Source organism: Amblyomma mixtum, chromosome 8, assembly GCF_055824585.1.
Source record: "Amblyomma mixtum isolate Tamu chromosome 8, ASM5582458v1, whole genome shotgun sequence".
NCBI lineage: Eukaryota > Metazoa > Arthropoda > Arachnida > Ixodida > Ixodidae > Amblyomma > Amblyomma mixtum.
This window is the reverse complement of record NC_143019.1, coordinates 104,988,632-105,012,727: the sequence shown is the minus strand read 5'-3', so window position 1 is coordinate 105,012,727 and position 24,096 is coordinate 104,988,632. Positions and strand designations below refer to the sequence as shown.

General features: G+C 46.8%; 2 protein-coding genes across 11 annotated transcripts in view; both read right to left on the bottom strand.

Moving 5' to 3' along the window:
• LOC149333768 (uncharacterized) overlaps window positions 1-24,096 on the bottom strand; it is a 135,424-nt gene that overhangs the window by 36,596 nt on the left and 74,732 nt on the right. For 3 of the 10 annotated variants that reach the window (XR_016285320.1, XM_089558763.1, XM_089558762.1), the window contains 2 exons: window positions 1,248-1,319; window positions 349-389 (listed from right to left, as the gene is read on the bottom strand). The exons of 4 other annotated variants lie outside the window; for them this stretch is intronic. Coding sequence is in view for 5 of the 6 variants with exons in the window: in XM_089558763.1 (XP_089414889.1) it covers window positions 367-389; window positions 1,248-1,319 (95 nt within the window). In the remaining variant the exon portion in view is untranslated. The remainder of the gene's footprint in view (window positions 1-348; window positions 390-1,247; window positions 1,320-24,096) is intronic. 3 more of the 10 variants (XM_089558765.1, XM_089558764.1, XM_089558761.1) reach the window with 1 other exon arrangement.
• Window positions 19,719-22,609, bottom strand: LOC149333772 (uncharacterized). The gene is made up of 2 exons (XM_089555813.1): window positions 22,598-22,609; window positions 19,719-21,533 (listed from the first exon to the last, which is right to left on the bottom strand). The coding sequence occupies exons 1-2, from the start codon at window positions 22,607-22,609 to the stop codon at window positions 20,526-20,528; spliced, it is 1,020 nt and encodes a 339-aa protein (XP_089411939.1). The 3' UTR covers window positions 19,719-20,525.

The following is a 24,096-nucleotide window of genomic DNA, read 5'->3' as shown; positions in this document are numbered from 1 at the left end:
CTTCCTTTCGTACCCCGCAGCGACTTTCCTTCTTTCCCCTCTTAGAACAGAGAGCTCCTCTCCACCACCCGGGAGAAGGCGTGTTTCTCTCGAGGCTCGCTCGTCTTCTGGCAGGAGCCGGGCCGTGAGCGAGGAGCCATGCAAGGTGAGCGGAACCTTCCTCCCCCACCATTTTGCGTGCATTCTTTCCTTTTGTGCTTTTCACCCCCGTACACGAGCAGAACACTCCCTAGTTGTGGCGGTTGTTTGTTGTTGCTGTTTTGTATTGCTCGGAAGCCATAACCCCGCATTGAGTAGAATACTCGTGTTTATCCCCTCTGGCCCGACCCCGCCATGGTGGCAACTTACCGCACCGTGGGTTGGGGTTCACAGCTCCGACTGCTGGGGTGCTAGAAAGTGAAAACTGCTTTTAGCCCTTTGAGCGTTATTACAAGAATAACCCCCATACACTGAAGTTCCTATACTGTTACAAAATGCTGCAAAAAGAATGCAGCTTAAGAAAAATCTTTTAAGGGTGCAATTAAAACCTGGAAAATGTGCAAGGTGTACCATGCAATGCGAGAAACTGATAAAAAGATTCGTTAGGTGATTAAATAGGTTCTTACAGAGAGGTAACCACAGTGCACTCTGAATTAGTGGTCATTTCAGTCCACAGTGTTGGACACTCCTCACTTCAAATGCGCACTACTGCTGCGCCTTTTTCACCTAATATACTACAATGCGAACTGTTTTTATAATTTTTTTTTTCAGTAGGGATGCGATAAATCAACATTCAAGTAAACTGGATATTCTTCCATTTTTGCGTCTGCATTAACAAGGTTTTATTGTACATGATGGTCCATGGCCGGAAAATTGTGTACTATACTAAACCAATGGGGGGTACAGCACTAACTTTAACAAGAGATGTTTATGACCAGAATGAAGAGAGGTGCTCAGATATTGCAGACCGCTTCTTCAACTCAGTGTTCTTCCTTTTGTTCCCACATTAAATCAGTTCACAAACAACGCATAACATGCATAACTTAGAAAATGTGCGAAATGAGACAGTTGTGTAACATTGGAAAAACGTGAGAATACAGCACTATTCTAACATATTTTTAAACACCATAATAGCGCTTTGCAAACCGAAAAAGCAACACAGTCTATTGTGTAATGGTAATACATGTACCTGAAGCTTAGTTTTACCTTACCTCTAAAGTTGTGAAATTTTATGAGATATAGTAGTGAACTGCAATCTCAATTCATACCTAAGTGCTGCACACAATGAAGGCTTAGTCGGCAGTAGCACTGCAGAGTGGCATGTCTACAGATTATGGTGCCTACAGCAAGAAAAACAATAAAACATGTAGTAAATGTCACTACAGTCATACAGATGTTAATACGCTCGAGATGGTGCAAAGGAAAGCCGTGCGCTTTATCTTCAACTGCTATGGCTGCATGCATTCAGCCACAGATCTTTTACGCACGGCAGGGCTTCACACGCTGACCAGCCGTGCCAAATTACGCCGTTTAAAGTGTTTGTATCTACTTCTTAATAATGCATTAAAGATGTCTCCCACAGACTTTGTTCGTATAAACACTACACGAGGAACACGTCACAAGCATGCACTCACCCTTGAAGAATATTTCTGTCGCAGTAATACTTTCCAATATTCTTTTTTTCCACAAGTTGTTCGAGATTGGAATCAATTGCATCCATCAGTCACAGCCCAGCGCACCATAGACAAATTTATTACCCTCGCTGAGAGTTCTGTACTTTCATTCCTCTCATCATAACCTTGCTCACATTCTTGTATTGCAGTACTCTTCTCAGTGTATTTATTGTAATCAAGTGACATCATCAGTTTGATGACATGATTGCTTTATTTATTATTGCCATTTGTATTGCATATTTCGCCTTTATTTTCTACTCTTAAAAAAAATTAGCACTGAGCCTGTATTTGTATGTTTTGCCCTCTCCTGTAAAAATCCCAAGATGGGATTGACAGTATTCCGAAATAAATAAATAAATAAATGTGCTGTCGGGAGCAAGAGCGGTGCACTCGAGACGGCAAGCAGCAAAGCAATGCAAAGCTTAAGTCCCTCGATAACTACTCTTATAAGAGTAGTTGCTATTGCAAAGCATCTTACAAGGGACTCCTGCTGCATCAATTGTGCAGCTAGCAAGGTAATTCTTGTTGTAATTTTTCTTTCAGGCGAAAAAGCTCGGATTAATTGGGGGAACAACTCCTGATGAAGCTACACGCCTAATAATGAAAAGCCTTTTATAAAAACACCAGTGGCCCTGGAGTACACCTTGGAGGGGCGGAGAGATAAGCCGGCCTTCAAAGACCTAAGGCTCTACAATGTGATTGTTGGTATGTTTCTGTTTTACACTAATTTTATACGTAACTGACCACATTCTTAGTCCTTGTGCCCGACTTCAGGCGTTATGCTTAATGTGTACTGGCAGTCTACAGTTTGAGTGCATCATCAAGATCAAATTGTACTGCTACAGTGCGATAAATGTATTAGGTTCGTTCAATAGGTGAATCGAACGAACCTATTAGTGTGATGTTTAGTTTGGTAGGTCTTAGTATCTAGCAAATATTCAAAAATATTCTGGCATAACCTTCTTTGTTTAGATGTTAAGTGCCGATGAAGTTTAATACCTTGAAAATAAAAGTACATTTTGCTATTGGCAGCTGCATAGCTGTTTTGATGCATTGGGGCATTCTTTTCAAATGCTAATAAGATGAGTACTCTTCCAGCTGTCTGAATCGATTGTGTCATAAATGAGATTTATGTGATTTCAGCTGCTGTCCAGCGCTGGATTCCGCATGCGGATGTGGCAGTCATTAATAACCGCATCGGAGGGTACTTGAGAGGGGCCCGGGACCGGAATGGCGGCCGCAGGGCCAGGATGAAGTAGGCTGTGCTACAGCAGGACAGCGATTTTAACTTGGGCTGCCCACCACAGGCGTTTTTTTTTTTCTTGAAATAAAATGTGTTGATTTGCATTTTGATGGCTTTGTGTACCTGATCTGTGGGCTGAAGTGGCATAGAAAAATACGCCACTTGCTCACAGAATCTGACATTCCAGTTAACTATTACAGTTTATCTGAATATCATTGCCGCCACTTGCCTGTCCCTGTTCAGGAGCTTAAGCCAACCTAAGAAACAGTAGTGGCGTAACAGTTGCTAAGGTCCCAGCCCACTTAGGCTGCCCAAGTTAGCCCATTGTGGATCCCATTAAAGGTGCACTGAAGAGGAATCTGAACTTGTCTTTTTACCGCGGGAACTCGATCTACACGTTCCTAGCATTCTTAGAAACTGCGACTTATTGCCCTGTATGGCCGATTTCCCAAATTAAATCGAATTACCGTCCGGCTCCCGCCCTTTTTTTTTTAATTCTTCCTCGTACGGTGGACGGAGTCGACCAACGCGTGGAGTGCCTTTCACCCAGTCCCGTGGCGGCTTGCCGCTCTGCCATCGGCGGAGTAATACGTAGTAGTCCGTAGTAGCAAATAGTCCGCGCGTATTTTTATTTCTGCGGGCTTATTTTGCGGCTACATTATCTGCGAATGAAACTATTTATTCACGGAAACCTAAAAAACAAAATAAAGCGAAAGCAAAGCCTCCACGGAGCTGGCTGAAAGGAACTTCACGCGTTGGTCGACTCCGCCCATCATACGAGGGAGAATTAAAAAAAAGGACGGGAGCCGGACGCTAATTCGATTTAATTAGGGAAATCGGCCATACAGGGCAATAAGTTGCAGTTTCTAAGAATGCTAGGAACGTGTAGATCGAGTTGGCACGGCAAAAAGACGAGTTCAGAATCCTCTTCAGTGCACCTTTAAGGCAGCCCACCTGAACCTGCTGTGGGCCCCATTGAGGAAGCCTACATAGGCTGCCCACATCAACCTGCTGTAAAACCCACTTAGGCTGCTGATGTAGGCAGCCCACCTACTTTCGCTGTTGGACCGATTCAGATGTGCCTCACTTGGGCTGCCCCGATTGGTCCAAAGTGGGACCAATGGGGTAGCTTGGTGGGCTGCCCTCTTTGGGCCTACGGGGGCCCGAGTTGTAGAGCCTGCGTTGGCCCGACAAGCATTGCCCTCATCGGGCCCACTAGGGCCCGCACGATAGTCCACATTGTGCTACTTGGGTGTATCCCTGTCAAGCGCACAAAATAAAGTGCACTTACGGCCCAATCTAAGCTCACTTTCCAAAGTGCGCACTCAGGTTGGAGTGCGTTCACAGAACACACTTTGAGGGGCGAGTGCACAGCCTCGACGGCAGTAATTTTTTGCTCATAAAAGGTATTATGTTACAAAATTTGTATACAAGTCGCTTTTACCTGTTGAAGATATTTTTTTATTTGTGCAATGACTTCATGACAGCCACTAGTAAAACAGCACACAACAAAAAAACGAGACAATCATGTACGCAACTCACAAAGTGGAGCGTGGTGTGGCACTGCGGCGACGCCATTTTCATCTTGGTGGTGGTTCGCATCATTTGTTCGTTCTCCAAGTTGGTACAAGGTTTACCTGAGGCATTGTTTTTACCATTCTGTGGACCACCATTTCAGCTCTCAGTGTTCCTGCCAAAGTGTTTTTCCTATCAGGTATGTTTCTGTTCATAACTTCTTTCAATTATTGGTTTGCAGAAAGCTTGCAGGAAGATCTTTTGTATCGTGCGTTGGCGTACCCATCTGTGCAGTGTGTGGTGAATGCGGCGACAATTATGGCAGCTGATAAAAGTTGCCAAAGCATGGAACGGACTACGTGGACCAATGAAGAGACGCGAGCCCTAATTAGAACTTGGGAGGACCTTTTGCCGGACCTCCGCCAGACCAAGAGAAACCTGAAGGTGAACATGGAGATGGCCGAATGGCTCCGTGCTGTTGGCATTACCATTTTCAGTCGGCTATTTTCAAGCATTGACAAAAAAATTGGATTTTTGTACTCGTGATTGTCTCTTGCTATAAAAGTACCTCCCCGCGGGTGTTATTTGATTTTAGGCAGCCGACAAGGACAAGCCTTCGGACGGGGTCCAGGGGCATGACTGCATCGATTTCTTTGTTCCCTGCCAGTCAACGATGCAGGCCTCATGGAGGACAGCATCTGCTAGGCAAACATTAGTGTCTCCTCTGAGGAGGTACAGTATCTCTCAGTATACAGCATTTTATAGCTGATGCAGAGCCATTTGGTATTGAGTTGATGTAAACGAAAAAGCTACAAGAAATAAGGGCGTACTTGAACAAGATAAAAGGAGCACTGATATATAAATGGAAGCTGTTTTATTGTTTTCATAGTCACAAGAGAGATTTTTTTTTTGCATGCAATTAGTTAGTTTTAGCCTTCTTTCTTTGTATACCTATACTGCAGAAGCATTAGATAATATTCTTTCCTCAGATTTTCAACACGGTGCATGATGAAGTAAGGCAGACTAATGAATAGTGTGGCGACCCTCCAGAAATGGAAGCAAGCAGCGACTCCCTGGAACCAGCACCCATCACTCAGGAGTCAGCTGCACCACAGGCACGTACTTCAGTGATACCCGTGTAACACGGGCATTTTCAACAACAGTTGATTATTTCAACTATCGTTGAAGTCAACTGGATTCGCTTGCTGTTACACAAGCTCGTCGCGTTCAGTTCAGTTAGCACACTAACCACGTGACGTCACATCTACAGCAAAAGTGAAAGTAAAGAAAAAAGCGTATATATTTTTATTTGTGTAGTACATTATTGTCGTGTACATATTCTTTCCTATAGCGACAAATTTTGTGTATTTTTTTTTGCTTTTGAGTAAAAATTTGCGCGACGATGTCGGTTCGTAGCCAAGACTATCCGATGTGGGTCGGTTCGCTGGTCGTCATCGTTTTTTTGTGTTTTCTCGCTTCGATTGCTCGACGCATGCACTATGTCTTGAGTTGATCGTGATTGCTGTGATAAGCTGCTGCTTCAGCAGCAGGCTTTGGTTTGGCCAATTCGAGCTGCGTGCTCTACTGAAAAGAAAATCCACCATCAAAAAGAAGAGGCAAGCAGCAGAGAAGCGGTGCCGCTTCCTCGTGGCATGTGCAATGCACTTGTGGGCGAAGGAGCCACGAGTTTGGTCACTGCACCGGCCTCCGTCATGGTACGACACCACCGTGCCAACACTGTCGGAGCAAGATTTCAAAGCCAACTTTCGTGTCTCAAGGCAGACGTTCGCCTATGTTGAGAGTTGCTGCAGGCAGCTTCAGAGAGTCGACACGAATATGAGAAGGGCCATCTCCTCGGAAAAACGCGCCGCAATCTCTCTCTATAGGCTCGCTACTTCGGCAGAAGAAAGGTCTGTGGCCAATCTTTTTCGAGTCAGCCGCCCTTCTATGAACATCATATTCAGAGAATTCTGTGACATTGTTGTTAAAGAATTTGAGCCTGTTGTGATCAAGATGCCAACAAGACATGAAATACAAGACCATATCCGCCAGTTTGAAGCGGTGACTGGTTTTCCACAAGGGTTTGGTGCCCTTGACAGGTGCCACTTCAAAGTTTCACCGCCTAAAGAGAATGCCCAAGATTAATACAACTATAAGGGGTGGTACAGCATCATCTTACTGGCACTTGTTGATCACACTTATAAGTTTATGCACATGATTGTGGGATCTCGTGGCAAAAACCATGGTTCCAATGTTTATGATTGCACTTTGATACCAAGTTAGCTGACACAGGTTTCTTTACTGTGCCAGCAAAGGTGATGGTAGAAGAGGTTGGAGCTGTCATATTATGTGATCAAGTTTTCCCTCTACTGCTTCATCTAATGAAGCCGTACCCTCACCGGCAAGCAGGGGGTGAAGCTGTCAGCATGTTCAATTATACACTCTCGAAAGCAAGGCAAGGCGTGCAGTTGAAAATGCTTTCGGAAGATTCAAAGCAAGACGAATAGGTCTCAGGAGTTGGTCCGTTCAAATGCCAGGTTACACACAGATTGCCGTGGGTGAATCGTGCATGTTCTGTAGTTTATGAACTTCCACTCTCATGCAAAAAAGTCTACACTGGTCAAACAGGTCGCTGTATTAACGTTTGCCTGTGGGAACACCTTAACTCACTTTCAGACTCCAGATACTCACATCTTAAAGATAACTGCCGCGATTGTGGGAAAGAAAACAATGGAAAGAAACAGATAAAGTGCCGACCCTTGGTCACAAAAACTGAAATTTTGTTTCGCCACCGGGATAAATTACCAGGGAAATTATGGAAGCCTATTTCATAAGGAAGAAGCAGTCACTAAAGAGGTATCATTTTTAGATAATTCATGACTTTTTTTCACTTGGGTGTTTGAGGGCTTTTGATTGAACTTCGCCAAGTGTGCGGATGAGTTGCGATTGTTTTTGATTTTGCTGGACCAATACTCTGTTTTTGCACGCGATTATGGTGTATATATGTTTGCTCCTTTCAATAAAAAGTCAGTTTCGAGTCAGCGGTCGTCTGTGTAGTCTTCTTGCTTCGTCCTTCGTCTTGTTCGCGCTGTACCCCCCTCGATGATATATGGATTCAGCCTGACACTGATGCAGGATATACTGCGTGTTACAAGAACACCAAACCGAAAAGAAAGTACAGGAATGACACACATGTTCATACAAAGAGAGAGGAAGCACAGCTTTAATCCAGAACTGCACTTACACAGAACGAGTGGGAAAGAACATACTACAGAGCACACTAATTTTAGAACTGAATGTTATGTTGTGTAAGCTTGAAAAAAAAAATAGTCTGTTGTTGTCAGTGCACGTGAAATATTTTTATGCAGTAAAAAGAAATTATTCTGCAGTTTCGTATAACTGGAATCAGACGCCCGTCAGAGATGCGCAGGTACTACGTGTGGTATGCATGTGCGCGACTGTGTTGCTGTGGGCATAGCTTGTTTTTTTTTCTATGCTCTGGCATTTGTGAAAATTGATTCGAAGGTGTCTGACCCATTCAAAAAGCCATGTCTTCAAATGCGCCAGCATTTGTGTATGTGAGGTACGAGGACATTAACAGCTGCGTGGTGGTGCCCGTAGCGGACATCAAGGACTTTGCGCTTGCTAATTCGACTGATTTCGGTCCTCGGACCTACTTGGCCAAATGGACCAATAGAGAAGGAGAAGCGGACTTTTACCCGACCAGCATTCTTATGCTAGGAGGTAATCAACTGCACTCTTCCGTTTGGTGGCGAGTAGAGCTCATCTCTGTCTGTCTTAATTGCAGGGAGCCTTCGAAAATGACGTGTACGCTCCAATCAGCCCGAACCGCCACCCTTTTGTATATGCCTATTGTAACAAATGTCAAAAGTGTTGTCCACCAGTTACATGGCCTATCCTTCCCTGGAACTATAGCTTATACAAGTCGCGATTAATGATTAATGTCCAGCGTGCTTTATTTCATGCAGTTTGGGCCTCGCAGTTAAATGCATTGTAAGATGCCAGCAGCAAAATACGTGCGGGTTTTACGCAGTATGGGCATGAAAAAACAGAAATTAGTATTGTGAGATGTGCGCACACATTCTTTACTCAAGTAGATGTTGGAAGGAGGAAATAATTTTGCGGCTGTGTGCTGAAGTGAAACACAGTGTTAGGATGTTTTTAAGCATGCCTTTACAGAAATGCTACCATTCACATGCAGGAGAAAACGTTCTGCACGGCAGTATATTTTCTTTGTTACAGGTAATTAAATTGCATATAAGTGCATCGAAGTTTTTCTATTTATTGATACTGTGATCTTTTCACACAGCCTTAGCACATATGCAGAGTCTTATTTTTAACATCGGAGCTCCAGAGGCGCCAAAACCGCACTGTAGGTGATATTGCAGAAGCTTTTTGGTGAGCTGTTAATGCTTCAGAATCACCAGCTATCCCTAATCGACGCCTTAATTATCAATTGAGTCACTCGACGCTTCTGTTTGTTCTTGGTTCAGGTGATGCCGATATGGCTATATATCAAGTGTGTCGAAAGTACAGATCAAAACGGCGTATTTTGCAGATTCCGAGGTCAAAATCTTTGAGAAAATAAGAACAAGCCGCCTGCGGATTCAAAAGCGCCTACCGAGCAGCGACAGTGAGGAAGAGATGCAAGAGGTATAACTTGTTTTCCTACAATAATTTGTAGTGCTATTTGCTGCCTTGTGTCATGCTTGCTATTACTGTATTCGTTTCAGCCTTGGTGCTTCCATGTTTATTCTTCTGCATAGTGCACAGCACTGCCGAAAAAACAGAAGGAGGCAACTAATAAGGAGACCTGCTAGCTGTCCTTGAGAAAAAGAAGAAAAAAATGGGAACTTCAAGAGATAGAGGTTCGAAGCTGCTTATGGATGAGCTTCACGGAGCACGCACAAAAATGCAGCTCCAAGATAATCAGATAGAAAAATTGAAAGAACAGTTACTGGAACAACAGGAAAAAATTGACAAGATTACAAAGCTTAATAATTATGGGCTCCAAGAGACCATAACTGCCACAGTTTCAAGGCAAAATTTCAAGGCCACATAATCAGGGCAACATTGATGCAATGAAAAATACTGTCCTCACAACCTATTTTCACACAAGCTCCACGGACGCAAGGCCAGATCATTCGCTGTGCCCAAAAGGTGAAGAAAGCTGGTGTACTTACAACAAGGCCGTGGCAAATAAAGAATCCTCCACCTAAGCACCGATACACCCTGCCAGACTATGTTGCAGAGGCACTGTTGCCTATATATACGCGCCTCTCTGACGAGAAATTGCTTGAACGCTGCCAGAGGAGCAAAACGTAGAATTCAAATAAGTGCCTACAGTCGGTGATATGGTCACTCGTACCAAAAAACAGGCACCCCTCTCTTTATACTGTTGAGAGTACGATGGCAGAAGCTGTCACAAGGTTTAATGCTCGCAAAAGCATGCCAGTGAGGCCATCCTCAGGGAACTATGTGAACAAAAGCAGTGTGTGAGGCCATCCTCAGGGAACTATGTGAACAAAAGCAGTGTGAGGCTCCAAAGATGCGCCGAGAGGGACGAGCGCCGGCAGGTAGCATCTGACAGGAAGCATACAGATGCTGAAAACTTCTGGCAGGCAATGAAAAGAAAATGAGGGGAAGAGATTAATGGCGATAATGTGCCTGGAGGCTCCTAGCATAAGATCCATTGGACTACAAGTCTGAATTTACAGAAAATAAACTCTGGACTTGTTTCAAACTTCTTTCCTTGTTTTCTCAAAACTGACTTTTTAACCATGGCACATACTGTTGCCCAAAATATCTCCAGATGTGGTCGTCAGATTTGGACAATTCTTGTTGCGTTTTAAAGCTTATGAATTACTCTGCAATAAAATGAAAACAATGCAACATTCCTATTCTCAAATTTTATTAAAATGGGGGCTATATTTCAAGAAATAAAAATTTTTGAAGCGTGCATTTCTCACGTCTGTAACTTTTATGTCAGTGAACCAAAAATTAAAATTATGATTATGACTGTACACTCTGGCTTTTGCACAACATATAGAGAGCAAATTTTAATAAATATTTTATGACGAACTTAATGAAACCATGGGCACAATAATTAGTCATAAATTAATGAATATTTCAAAACCTAAAAAGACAGGTAAAAATAGATTGCATATTTGAGATCACAACACAAAAATACGTTAGATATGTTAATTTCGTCAATGTATGATAAAATTGTCAAAGTTAGTTTAAGGAGCAGTGTCTCCCCTTAAATCCTGAGTAAAAAAAAATTCCCCTTCGCTTTCAGTGATCTCAAGCAACATTCCAGGACACAGGCAGAGCACTTCACCATGGATGTCCCATTCAATGACTTGAAAAGGTTGCTGCAGACTCTACAGAAAAAAAAAAACGCTTTGCGACCCATTTTGCTCTTGAAGCCCACAGCTTCCTAAACAAGTGTTTTGAACGTGGTCACGGTGTAAGAAGTAGCTTAGGTGACTGAGCGGCGCGGGCTGGGTGCGAAGCGGAGAAGGCGCGGAGTTCTCCTTTCTCCACCCGTCAAGAGAGGGCGCTAGCAACTTGCGCCCGCTGAGACCCCCGCGCTCCCTCTTCATGCATGCCTACATCACCGGCTGGTTACCGCTGTGTTGCTGCCACATGGTTGCTGCACACCGTGTTTTGTCAACGCATTTTTCACTTGGCCGTCAGGTACATCTCAGCCTTCGGACTGTTTCATGAGCCTGCATAACGGGAAAGTGCTTCGTACCGTTTTGCAACACTGGTTACAAGTCTTGCAAAGAAAAGTACTCGCTTTTCAAGCCGCCAACCGAAGAAGCAAGACTTGAAGTATGGAGACGGGCTATACCTCGCAAAGACCACACACTCCAAAGGACGGATCATGTTTGTGAGAAGCATTTCGCTTCTCATTTCATCCTGAAGACGTGGTCTGCGGAAATCGACGGTCATGTGTTGATGTCTGGAACAAGAAGAGCGGGCCTTTCAAAAGACGCTGTGCCGTCAATTTTCGAAGGCACTCCAAGCTACCTCTCGAAAAAGATTAAAAGCCCTCGAAAGCATGTGAAACGGCTAGCACTTCCTGTGGCTGCTTCTGTGAGGGACCGGGACAGTGACAGCAGCAGGATGCTGACATCAGCTAGCGACATAGATGTTTTTCCAGCGGACAGTATGGAAGCATCTTCTGACGACAACGCTTGTGTTGCAAAATCCAGTGAGAATGATCCATCTCACTCATCGTTCGAGCAGCTTTTCAGTGCAGTATCTTGCATTAGCCTACCACAGCCTTCATGGGCAGCGCATCTCATCAATGTAGCAGGAGCAAGGGACGTCGTGTTTATTGACGCTGCGGTAGTGCATAGGACAAGTGACGGATCGTCGGTACTGTTCAACAGGAAGGCGGTGCACATCAAAAGAGACATGACCGGGCAAGTCTACATATTCGACAAGTTGATCGACTCTACTGCAGTGGGCGTAAGCCCCTTCGCCACGTCACCCCTTGAAGTTCAAACCATGCTGAAAGTTGTTGACAACACAGAGGTGTGTGGGGGAGGACCTGGTTTGAAGGACTTCCCTGATGTGTCCCCTGAATGTGCTTTTGTGGACCCTCAAAAAAACTGGAGACACAACAAATGCCTTTTGGTGACATCTCAAGGTGCCATCTGTCGTCTCTGTTCTGGCCTTGCTGACACCCTAAGGATACATGCTGATCGCCGAGCTGCGCAAGCCAAGCAGGAAATACCTTTCAAGCGTTTCAGGTTGTCGGTGCGGCCTGTCCAGCAACAGAAGCTTTCTGCTTTGAGATGTGCAAGGTCAGTCCTTCAGCGTTCAAGAGCACGACTGGCAAAGCGCAACAAGCTTCTACTGGGGCAGTTGCAGGCGGCGATGAAGCAGCTAACAGATTTGCAGGAACAAGATATCAAGGAGAAACTGAAGGGACTTGATATACCGCCAGCACAGCTGCTTTTGTTAGAAGAATGTATAGCAGCGGCTAAGTGAGCATCAAAAACAAGCAGACGGTACACGGACGACTGGATCCTGTTGTGCCTCTTGCTGCATATACGGAGCCCGGCCACCTACTCTTTTTTTACGGAACAATGACATATTGCCTTTGCCGTGCGTCACCACCGTGAGAAAATATATTAGCATGGTTGGCCAGAAGTGCGGTTTTGATAAGAACTTCTTCAAAGCCTTCAAGATAAAGGTTGCCGCAAAGACCGCGTTCCACCGGAGGGGAATCCTTATCTTGGATGAAATTCAAGTAAGAAAAGAAGTGGCCGTCAACTCGCAGACAATGACGTACACCGGTCTTGTTGATCATGGAGAAAAAAGTAATCAAAGCAATGAAATCGCAGACCATGGCCTCGTCTTTGCTTTTGCACCGTTTGGTGAAACATACTTACAGCCAGTAGCCGCGTTTGCGTCGAAAGGACCAACAAAGGGGACGCTGCTTTCTCAACTCCTGATCCAGTGTATCGTACACCTAGAAAACGCCGGCTTGTTCGTCGACGGAGCAGTGTGCGATGGTGCATCCACCAACCGCACGATGTGGAAGCAGCTCGGTATCACTGGTTCTCTGGGTCACGTTCGTAATTCTTTCGAGCACCCAATGGACAGTTCTAGAAATGTGTACGTACTGTCTGATACACCTCATCTTTTCAAGTGCATCAGAAACAGGCTACTAGACAAGAAGGTTCTCAAAAAAGACGGGAAGCTGATAAGGTGGTCCTGCTATGATGCCTTGTTCGTTGCAGACATCAAGAACAAAAACAGAGCTCAAGGTTTGCCCCAAAATAACATACAGCCACATAAACCCTTCCAAGATGCTGAGGATGAGGGTAAAGCTTGCCACGCAGGTATTCAGCAAATCTGTGGCTAAAGGGATTCTTTCTTATGAGGCGTCTAATCAATGTGGAGCCAACGGTCGAAGTCACGCTTTTTTTAAATGACTTGTTTGACGCTTTAAACCGGCGCTTTCCGGCAGAAGGCTTAAAACTGGAATGCAAGGATTTTGGTGTCCTGGAATCTGCATCCGAGTGGCTGGACTCGTGGGAGCAACAGGTCGTGAGCAGTGAAATCCACAAGGACCTCTTTCTGACGCAGTCAACTGCCGAAGGCCTACGTTTAACATTAAAATCTGTGCAGGAGCTGTCAATTCACCTGCTCAAGAACTGCGGCTTCAAGTATGTATTGACGGCAAAGATGAACCAAGACCTGCTGGAGCGCTTCTTTGGCATAATCAGGCAAGCTGGTAGGCAGAATGAGCACGCGACGTTTCCCACCTTCCTACAGCTGTACCGCATGCTCAGGTTATATTCTTTGGTAAAACCACCGAAGTTTGGGAATTTTACGGTGCTTGATAAAAGGCAAGCAGCTGTTGTGACTTTGGCTGACATCAGAGAAATATATAAGGGCTCAGCTGCGCAACATGTGGGAAAGTTGCTTGAACTGAAGCAAAGACTTGACGGGCTCATCAATGATGGAAGCTGGGAGCGCGACGATGTCTTCGATTTCAACGACCCTGACACAGATGCAACTGTAGTTGACTGCATTGTCTACTACGTTACAGGGTTTGTGTCAAGAAAACTTTGCAATGGTACAACCTGCTCCATTTGCAAGGGTGCTTTTGAAGGACAGAACCGCATCCTGAGCCGCATCACGCCGTAGCGGCCGACTGCGAACACGAACAAGCTGTCATTCCAGGGTGTGCACTCGACTTGAAGCAAACCAGATGTAGGCTTGTTACTCTTCCCCTGCAGATATGACTGCGCTTTTTTATTTGGGCTAAAATTTGCTTAAATGAGGCGATCACATTCCTCTTTATTTTCATATTATTCCAGAAACCACTGTTCAAACAGAGCTGACGAGACACCAGCTAGAGGCACTGCAGGCCGACAACCAGCGCTTCAAACAAACATTTGACATCAGAGCTTCAAATCTTGAAGGACGAGAGCGCAGCCATCTCCGAGGCATCGCTGTGTCAAGATGCAGGAAAAGTGTCATTTTAAATAGGATTGCCAAAGTTTGTTACGCTTATTGCAGCTTTTGAATAGGTTCAAGTTTCTGCAAGGCCCACTCAACAGAATGGCTTAGAATAGTTTATTGAATTTGTTATTTTTATGATGAATTTAAAATGCAGCTTTCCCTTGCAGGATCCTGCGTACAGATTTGGAGTGTCATGCTCAACTGCAAGCTGAATACTTGAAAAATGGCTGCATGGGACATTCTGGCAATTGGAGTCACAGATTATAGGGGCATCACAGCAGCTGCTGCAGAGTACAAAGCCACACGCATTTTATGATTCTTTCGGAAGCAAAATAGCCATCGCCATTGACTGCTTTGAAGTAGAGACTGAACGGCCATCTGCCCTTGAGCCTAGGAGTGAGACTTGGTCACAGTAAAAAGGCAGTAACACTGCGAAAGACCTGGTAGGGATTGCTCCACAAGGTGTAATTACTTTCATTTCTGAAGGCTGGGGTGGAAGGGTCTCTGACAAGCACATAACTGAAAACTGCGCCATAATTGACAATTAGACTCAAGGATACGTTGTTCTAGCAGATAGAGGATGTGACATAGCAGACATATTGGGTTTGTACTGTGCAGAACTGCACATACCTGCTCTTACAAAGGGCAAGAAGCAGCTCTCAGCCATGGAAGTTGAAAGCACTCGAAGGCTGGCGAATGTTCGCATTCATGTCGAGCGTGTGATAGGCTTAGTTCGCAACAAGTTTGTAACCTTGAAGGATATTCAGCCAATTAGCTTTGTGACAGCCAGGCATGCAGACAAGTTCACAACACTGGACAATATAGTAGCAGTCTGCTGTGCTCTTACAAACTCGTGTCCGTCTGCGGTCCCCGCTAATTGAAAACTCCAGGTTTTGATCAGGCATAACAGGTCAGTGCAGTAGCAAAACTTTGGAATATGCTGCTTTATGCTGTGTAGTGCTGCACTCCTTGAACTGGACAGGCTATCCTACACTGACCATAGTAGGTGTTAAGGGCACATTAGCATGAAAGTTACGCGCTGAGAGAGAGCACAGCTAATTTATATTTGGCGGTATATGACCTGTCTAGCACAAGATATAAAATGGTTTTGGTTTCATGTAGTTTAACATCCCACCACAACTCAGGCTATGAGGGACGCGATAAATTGGGCTGGGGATGACTGACAGCGCTTGGATATCAAAGCACAAACAGGTTTTTATGCAAGTGGCATACATATTGTGCATCTTGACGTACATCTAGAGACATGAGGCAGTCGACGACACCGGTGCACCCATTGTCCCCTAAAACCAGCGCCTTTATGTGACGGCAGGTACGTGCCTACTTTCTCAATGTGCAATATTTGATGCATGTAGTGCACAACATACATGCTTTCCTTTGGTTGCAGACGTGAACGTTTGGCTGAATGTGCCGGCAGCCCCTGCCCCACCTACCACCGAGCCCGAGGAGTTGTGGCCTCGAGCCAAAGTTCTGTTCCTGATTGAAGAATACAAAAATTTCAAACAGACCCTTCTAAATGCCTAAAAACTAAAAGACAACTCTGGGAAAATTCAGCCGATTTGGAGAATTCAAAATTCGCACGCCATTTAACCTACTCGCAAATCGAAAACAAGTGGACGGGTCTTGAGAAAAAATATAAAACTGTGCGTCACCATAACAGCCGATCAGGGACGGGCCGGAGAACATGTGACCTTGAAGATTAGGTAGTATTTGTAGAGCATGATCTCGGTAGAGTCTATTGCATGGAAAACTTATTACGTTTTCCTGATTATATGCACATGTGACGTTTGCCCCTGAAGCAGTTAAGTCATTCCACAAGCCAGTGAAAAATTTTGTGGCACTTTTTACTTTTTCAGTCGAGGTAAAATGTGCGACAGAACACCTGTACCAATTTTGGATGTCTTTTGTCTAAATAATGAAGTTCGTGTTGTAGTGTGAGGGTGTAATATATCACACAGCAATATTTGTATTATGCATGTCGTAGTTATGGGCTATGCATGTGTCTTGTTTTACTGAAGGTATGCGTGAAATAGCATGTTTGCAAAGAGCTGTATGCATATTACTTATTAGCTGTATGCACTTGTGCAAAGAACAAGCAATGGGTTTGTAACGTGCATGTGCCACAAGCCCACTCACACTGGTTGGTACCCGAGTTTTCATTCGGCACACCCTGTGGCACATAAACGCTCCGTTGCATCCGCACTTTTCGGCCGCGCTTTCCGCCTTTGCTCAAGCATGAAGAAATTCAGATCCGAACTAAAAATCGTGAGGAACGACCTTTCCAACAACGGGTAACCTCAAAGTATGATAAGAACTGCAGAACGCCGCTGCTCACGTCAAAACATCGAAGCAACGGCCACCAAAAAAAGTAAGCGGGCAAGCATCCCCTACGCTACAGGAGTCAGCGAGGCCTTAGGCAGGGTCTTCAAGGACTACAAGGTCCATGTTGCCCATGTGCCACCAAGTAAACTGAAGCAAAAAATTTTCAGAGTGAAAGACCCGGTTGAACGAAGCAGATTTCCCCGAGTGGTATACATGATTCCCTGCAAAAACTGCAACGCTTCATACATCGGCGAATCAGGCAATTTCATTAGGCACTTGAAACAACATCAAAATGACGTTGACAAAGGCCACATGAAAGAAAATGCCTTGGCTGAACACTATCAAGCTGCATCACATACCATCGATTGGGACAACGCTTCGGTCATCGCGACGGAGAAGTATTTATCTTCCCGCCTACTTTTAGAATCGCGTCACGTTCAAGCGACACCACGTTTTAAACAGAACGCGGGGTAATCTTCCTGAGATATACGCATGCCAATTACGCCACCTGCACCGTACATACACCACCTTCGTCAATCCGCTGCATTGTGAACAAGGAACCCGTATGGGCCCCGAAACGTCAATTTGTTTAACCTTTTTTCTTTCTTGGCGAGTGTTTCTATTCTCTGCTGCTATGTTCCCTCCTCGCCAGACGGGATTCCGTCAAACCCTCGACTACTATGCATATTAATTGATGTCATATATGTGTCAAATGGATCCTACATTTTTTTGTTCTCAGGGAGCCCGCTGAAATTTTTTTAGAAAACCCATAGTACCAACCCGCCCTACCTGCTGGGGCCAGGATTGGTGCGGAGCACCCAAGAGTGAGTAAATTTTTTGTGTATTCGGCAATTGCGACAGAAAATTTACACGTACTGTAGCAACTGCATGCACAGCTCCTGCCAAAAGTAACTAGTCAATTGGGTTACCTCTCAGCAATGTACTGGAGCCCTAGCTTATGGTACCACTACACATGAAAGGCCTCAAATAGTGAGCAATGGATCTCCTAACATATTGTCACAGATGGTCCTTAATCAAAAGGGCTAGGCACAGGCCGCAAACAGGGAAGCAGAGTCCCAGCTCCGAGAGCACACGAGTCCCTCACTTCTTCGTCCTCTAGGCGCCGCCTGGGGACACCTGGAGGCATTATTCCCCCTCCCCCCAAAAAAGAAAGCAAAAACGTGGGCGCACTTTGAGTGAACGGGAGGAAGTAAGCAAGTGAACAAACGGTCACGTGCCGCTCAACGGCTGCAGGCACAAATAAAAAGAAAACGCTAAAGAGGCGGCACCCGTTACAGCGTAAAGTAAGGCTTCATGCGCAGTACGTGCACGACCTCAGGCTAAGGTCGACGGCGCGAGCTCGGCAGAGTGCCATCGGGGAGGACCTCATACGTCACATCCGTGATGCGGCGCAGCACTGTGTACGGTCCAAAGTAGCGGCTCAGGAGCTTCTCCGACTGGCCTGGGCGACGTACTGGGGTCCATACCCACACTTTGTCGTCGGGGGTAGTACTCTACGTGTCGATGTCGTTGGTTGTAGTGTTGTGCATCCGTAGCCTGCTGCCGTCGGATGTGCATACAGGCCAGTTGCCGGGCTTCCTTTGCGTGTTGAGTAAACTCCTTGGCATCTGACATGAGTGCTTGGTCAGCAGGGGTGCACGGAAGCATGGCGTCGAGCATTGTTTGCACGTCACGCCCGTAGACGAGGCGAAACGGCGTAAACCGAGTCGATTCCTGAATCGCCGTGTTATAGGCAAACGCCACGTATGGGAGGATCTCGTCCCAGGTCCTGTGCTTTACGTCGACGTACATTGCGAGCATGTCCGCTAAGGTTTTGTTGAGGCGCTCCGTGAGCCCGTTTGACTGCGGGTGGTATGCAGTAGTCTTGCTGTAGGTTGTGTGACTCAGCTGAAACACCTCGTGCAGGAGCTGCGCTGTAAACGCAGTGTCCCTATCAGTGATTACAGAGGACGGGGCGCCGTGTCGTAAAACGATGTGGTGTTTGAAGAAATGCGCGATTTCAAATGATGTACTGCGCGGCACCGCCTTGGTTTCCGCATAGCGCATCAAATAATCAGTCGCAACTATGATCCACTTATTGCCAGAAGATGATACAGGGAATGGGCCCAGAAGATGAATGCCGACTTGGTCAAAAGGTGTGCGAGGTGGTTCAATTGGATGGAGCAAACCTGCAGGCTTTAGCGGTGGCGACTTACGACGCTGGCACTCACGGCAACCTCTGACGTAGCGGTGGATGGTCGCTGCAAGTTTAGGCCAACAATAGGCCTGACTCACTCGAGCGAGCGTGCGTGCAAATCCCAAGTGGCCAGAGGTGGGCTCATCATGATGCACGGAAAGGATGTCATCGCGGACGTCTGATGGCATGACTAGGAGGTAGGTCCGGTCACCGTTGCTTGATTTTTTCATGTAGAGTACGCCATTGCGAATGCAAAAAGAGGAAAAGTGGCGGGAAAAGTGTCGAGGTACGTTGGAAGCATGGCCCTCTAGTCCGAACTGCTGATCCGAACTGATGCCACTAAGTCCGAACTGCTGATCACGCCTAGGAAATGATTGTCATCCTCTGTGCTGTCATCAGCTTGCTCGACGGGTGCGCGCGAGAGCGTATCTGCATCTTCGTGTTTACGTCCGGACTTATAGGCAATTGCAAAATCAAATTCCTGAAGGCGAAGGCACCAGCGTGCTAGGCGGCCTGAGGGGTCCCGGAGATTGGTGAGCCAGCACAAGGAATGGTGGTCTGTGACAACTTTGAAATGGAGACCGTAGATATAAGGCCGAAATTTCATCGTGGCCCAGATAACAGCGAGGCACTCCTTTCCTGAGGTGGAGTAGTTTATTTCGGTGCACGAGAGTGTGCGACTCGCATACGCAATCACACATTCTACGCCTTCTTGATGTTGAACGAGGACGGCACCAAGCCCAGTATTGCTAGCGTCGGTGTGTATCTCGGTGGTAGCCTCCCCATCAAAGTGAGCAAGCACAGGGGTAGTGTGCAGCCGTCGTCGCAGCTCTGTGAAAGCAGCCTGTTGCGCGGCAGTCCAGACGAACAGTGTGTCTTTCCGCATTAAACGGGTCAGTGGTTCAGCGATGTTGGAGAAGTCTGCGATGAAACGGCGGTAGTAGGCGCACAAACCCAAGAAGCGCTTGAGCGCTTTCCTTGTAGTAGGACGGGGAAAGTCGGCTACAGCGGCAGTTTTCTTGGGATCAGGTCTTACACCGTCGGCGCTCACAACATGGCCGAGAAACTTGAGCTCTTTGTAGCCAAAGTGGCACTTCTAGGGTTTAAGGGTCAAGTCGGCCGATCGCAGGGCATCCAGCACGGTCCAAAGGCGTTCAAGGTGTTGGTCGAAGGTTTCTGAAAACACCACCACGTCATCTAAGTAAACTAAACAGGTTTGCCATTTGAGGTTAGCCAGGACAGTGCCCATCATGCGCTGAAACGTCGCTGGCGCTGAGCAAAGGCCGAAGGGCAACACCTTAAATTCATATAGGTCGTGGGGTGTGACGAATGCAGTTTTTTCGCGGTCTCGTTCATCAACCTCAATCTGCCAATATCCGCTCTTTAGGTCGATCGACGAAAAATACTTGGCGCGGCGAAGTCTGTCGAGTGAGCCGTCGATGCGAGGCAGCGGGTAGACGTCCTTTTTCGTTACGGCGTTCAGCTTACGATAATCAACGCAAAAGCGCAATGTCCCATCCTTCTTCTTTACCAGAACAACAGGCGACGACCACGGGCTCTTAGAAGGCTAAATAATGCCGTCTGTAAGCATCTCCTTTATCTGCGTTTGGATGGCGTCGCGTTCCTTCAGGGAAATGCGGTACGGCTGCTGTCGTATGGGGCGAGCATCATCGGAAGTGATGATTCTATGCTTCGTGACCGCCGTCTGCCGCACTTTCGAGGAGGATGCGAAGCAGGTTTTGTATTGGAGCAGTAGGGCACGTATGTCGCGCTGTTGAGTCGCTGAGAGACCGGAGCTAATATTGATACGATCCAGGGACGTGTCCGGATGTACCATGGCCTCAGACGCAAAGCACTCAGTAACATTGGCCAATTGGTCGGCCCACCCGATGGCAGTAGCTCGGAAAAGGCTACGAGGTTCATCCGTAAAATTGGTAATCAGGAGCTCCGACCGACCGTTATGGATGTGGACAAGGCTTCGGGCCGAGCAAATACCGTGTGTCAACAGCAAGGAAAGGTTGCCCTCGGCGACTGCAGGTCCATCACGTAGCCCATCATCGCATTCGACGCTTGCAAAAACACTGGCGCGCGGCGGGATGAAAACAGTCTCAGTGGAAATACGAAGGGCGGAGCTGCGTTGGCGAACGCCGGAGGAGTCGTCGGCTTTCGCTGTAGAAAACGTAACAGTTCTGTTCCGCAGGTCGATAATGGCACCATTCTCACGGAGAAAATCTACGCCCAAAATAAAGTCAAGAGAACAGTTGCCGAGCACCAGGCAGCTAACTATGAACGTCGAGTCGATCTTGAACCTAGCCGTGCACTGTCCTAGCGGAGTAACAATATGGCCCCCCGCCTTCCGGATCTGCATGCCAGAGCAGGGAGTCGTGACTTTCTTGAGAAGCGCTGCCAGTTTGCCACTAATAATTGAAAACTCTGCTCCTGTGTCCAGCAATGCGCTAATGCTGTGACCGTCGAGAAGCACGGGTATGTCCAGTGAGAATCCCTCCTTTAGAAATGGACGGACCGTTTCCTGGCGGATTTTATTGGCTGCAGCACGACCGGAGCCCAATACACACTGCGTGCCTTGCAGAAGCTACCCTTGACTCTTGCGGAGTGCTGAGACTACCATGGCCTCCAAGTGGTGTCGACCTCAATCCAGTTGAGAATATGTGGGGCCTGATGAAAAGGCGCCTCAGTGCTCAATGTCGCCGCATTGCCAATGCAGACGCTCTTTGGAGAGAGATTCAAGTGGCCCGGAACGCGCTGCGCGCAGACACGGACACTGTTCCTTCTCTGTACGCATCCATTCCGCACAGAATTACCAAAGTTATAGCTGCAGAGGGCCACTACACAGGTCACTAATTTTGTTGCCTTTTGTGGGGACGCCTTCGTCCCCTGCGTTCGCTTTCCCTCAACTCACTAGTTCCCTGTGCTTAGCTTCCCCGCAACGCACTCCCTTTAGTGGAGTTACTTCTAACTAACAGGGGAGGGCGCTTGCGTCGCAGCGACACCAGCGCCACGGATGGCGTTTCGCTGCGCGCTCGCGGGGAGCGACGGGGTCTCTTCTGCTCGGCACCGGGATAGCGTGTGGACGTTCACGCGCAAAGCTCCGCTCTTCGCCGCGGGTGACCTCGTGTGGAAACATATTCCCCTCAGCTCGCCCCGTCCGGCCTCGGAGATATTCCCTCTGCCCTACCGTGGGCAAACGTTCGCTCGTAACCGTGCTGGTGAGTCGGACATCCTCAATTCCTCAGTGTATTTTGTTGCTAGCTGGCGTTATTGTTGTTATAGCAATAAATGCCTTGTTTGTGTCCGCCAGTGTGTCGTTCCTTTGTTCCCGCAGAGCAAGGCTCGCCGTGGTCGCCGTGCGCTCGGTAGCGCATGCGACCACGGGGTGGGGTCCACGCGGCTTCGAACTGTGTCAGCCGCGCTTAAGCGGAGAGAACGGATTTATCTCCCCATTTATAAACCCCACACTTTATGCTCTTTTGTTTGTGTTTGTCTAGGCAAAGCAACTCATTCTGAATACATCTTTTCCACTGCCATCAATTGCATGCTTCTTTTTCCCACCAGCAAGGAGCTTGGTATAGCCTAATGCTCAAAATGAATCATTGGCACGTTATTTAGAGCAGTTCACACCGCCGCCACCATGGAGGTTTGGAGGCGTACACATTCTACACTTAAGCATTACCACAGGACAAATTATGGTAACATTTTCGCCGAGCGGAATACAAGAACCAATGCGCCGTGGGATAAGAGAAATGACTAAATAAAAATATGACCGTTCAGTGCAGACAACCTCCACGGAAGTCCTTATAAATGGAGCGAAACTTCATATCACGTTTATATAAAAGATCATCAATTCGTATTAGATTTCTCATGCGTCAACGCGAAGGTATTCACCCCAGTGGACAGAGTGTAGTCATAAAATAGACTAGACAAACCTATAGAATTTTTTTCATTCCTTTGTAGCAACATGCATTGCAGAAATAGAGACAAACTTAGCTCCCAAAGCTAGCTTCCTTTAAATGACCGCAGGTGCAATTATATAAAGGCTACTCATTAAGGTCAAGTTGCATATTCCCTTGCATATGCAGGTATAACACATCCCACATCGAGACTCGAAACATCGTTAAGCGGGCCCTTGGTGTTTACAAGCCTTGTTTGGACATAGGGCTGCAAACCCACCCCTTCCAAAAAAAAGAAACACCATCGCAGCATGTGCAGCCTAGCAGAATTTGGTCTGCTTTTTGAATTTGGTCTTAGCGGCTCTGAATTTGGTTGAATAGTGGTCTGAATTTGGTCTTAGCGGCTCGGTTGCAGCTCGATCACGATGACCAGCGCTGTTCGACCACCTCATGCACTTTTAGGCATGAGGTGGTTACGCAGACTGGCTTATTTCGGCCCGTTCCTTTTCGTGATTAAGGTGAAGAAAACAAAATGAACCCTCAAAAAAAGCTGCTGGCCAAATGCCTATGCCTGATGGCAGTCTTCAATTGACCATGGTGGGGCATCTGGCAGACAGCTTTCAAGGCGACGTGATGCAGGAGTTACCTATGAAGGCAACGGTACCAGCGGTTAGACAAGTTGCTGGACATTTTGCTACAGTACACCATTGCAGGCTAATGGTTGGTTTATGGTTTGGTTTATGGGGTTTAACGTCCCAAAGCGACTAAGGCTATGAGAGACGCCGTAGTGAAGGGCTCCGGAAATTTCGACCACCTGGGGTTCTTTAACGTGCACTGACATCGCACAGTACACGGGCCTCTAGAATTTCTCCTCCAAAGAAATTCCAGCCGCCGCGGCCGGGATCGAACCCGCGTCTTTCGGGTCAGCAGCCGAGCACCATAACCGCTGAGCCACCGCGGCGGCCGTTCATTGCAGGCTAATGAAGCAGCTTGTTTAACAGGAGAGGGCCAGGGCAAATCACTACCGCACTGCACACTTGTCGTTATCTCAAAATGTGGTGCAAGCAAAGCACCTAATGGTTGCTGGTTTGTGCAGTCGAAATCCTTGCAACAATTGCAGCACTGAGTAGTAAAGGGGAGCTCACCAAGCAAAAATTCCAGGAACAGCTGCAACATATGTTTCCACACCTTGCAATGTTCATGCTTGCACTACAAGTGGCACTGAAGATT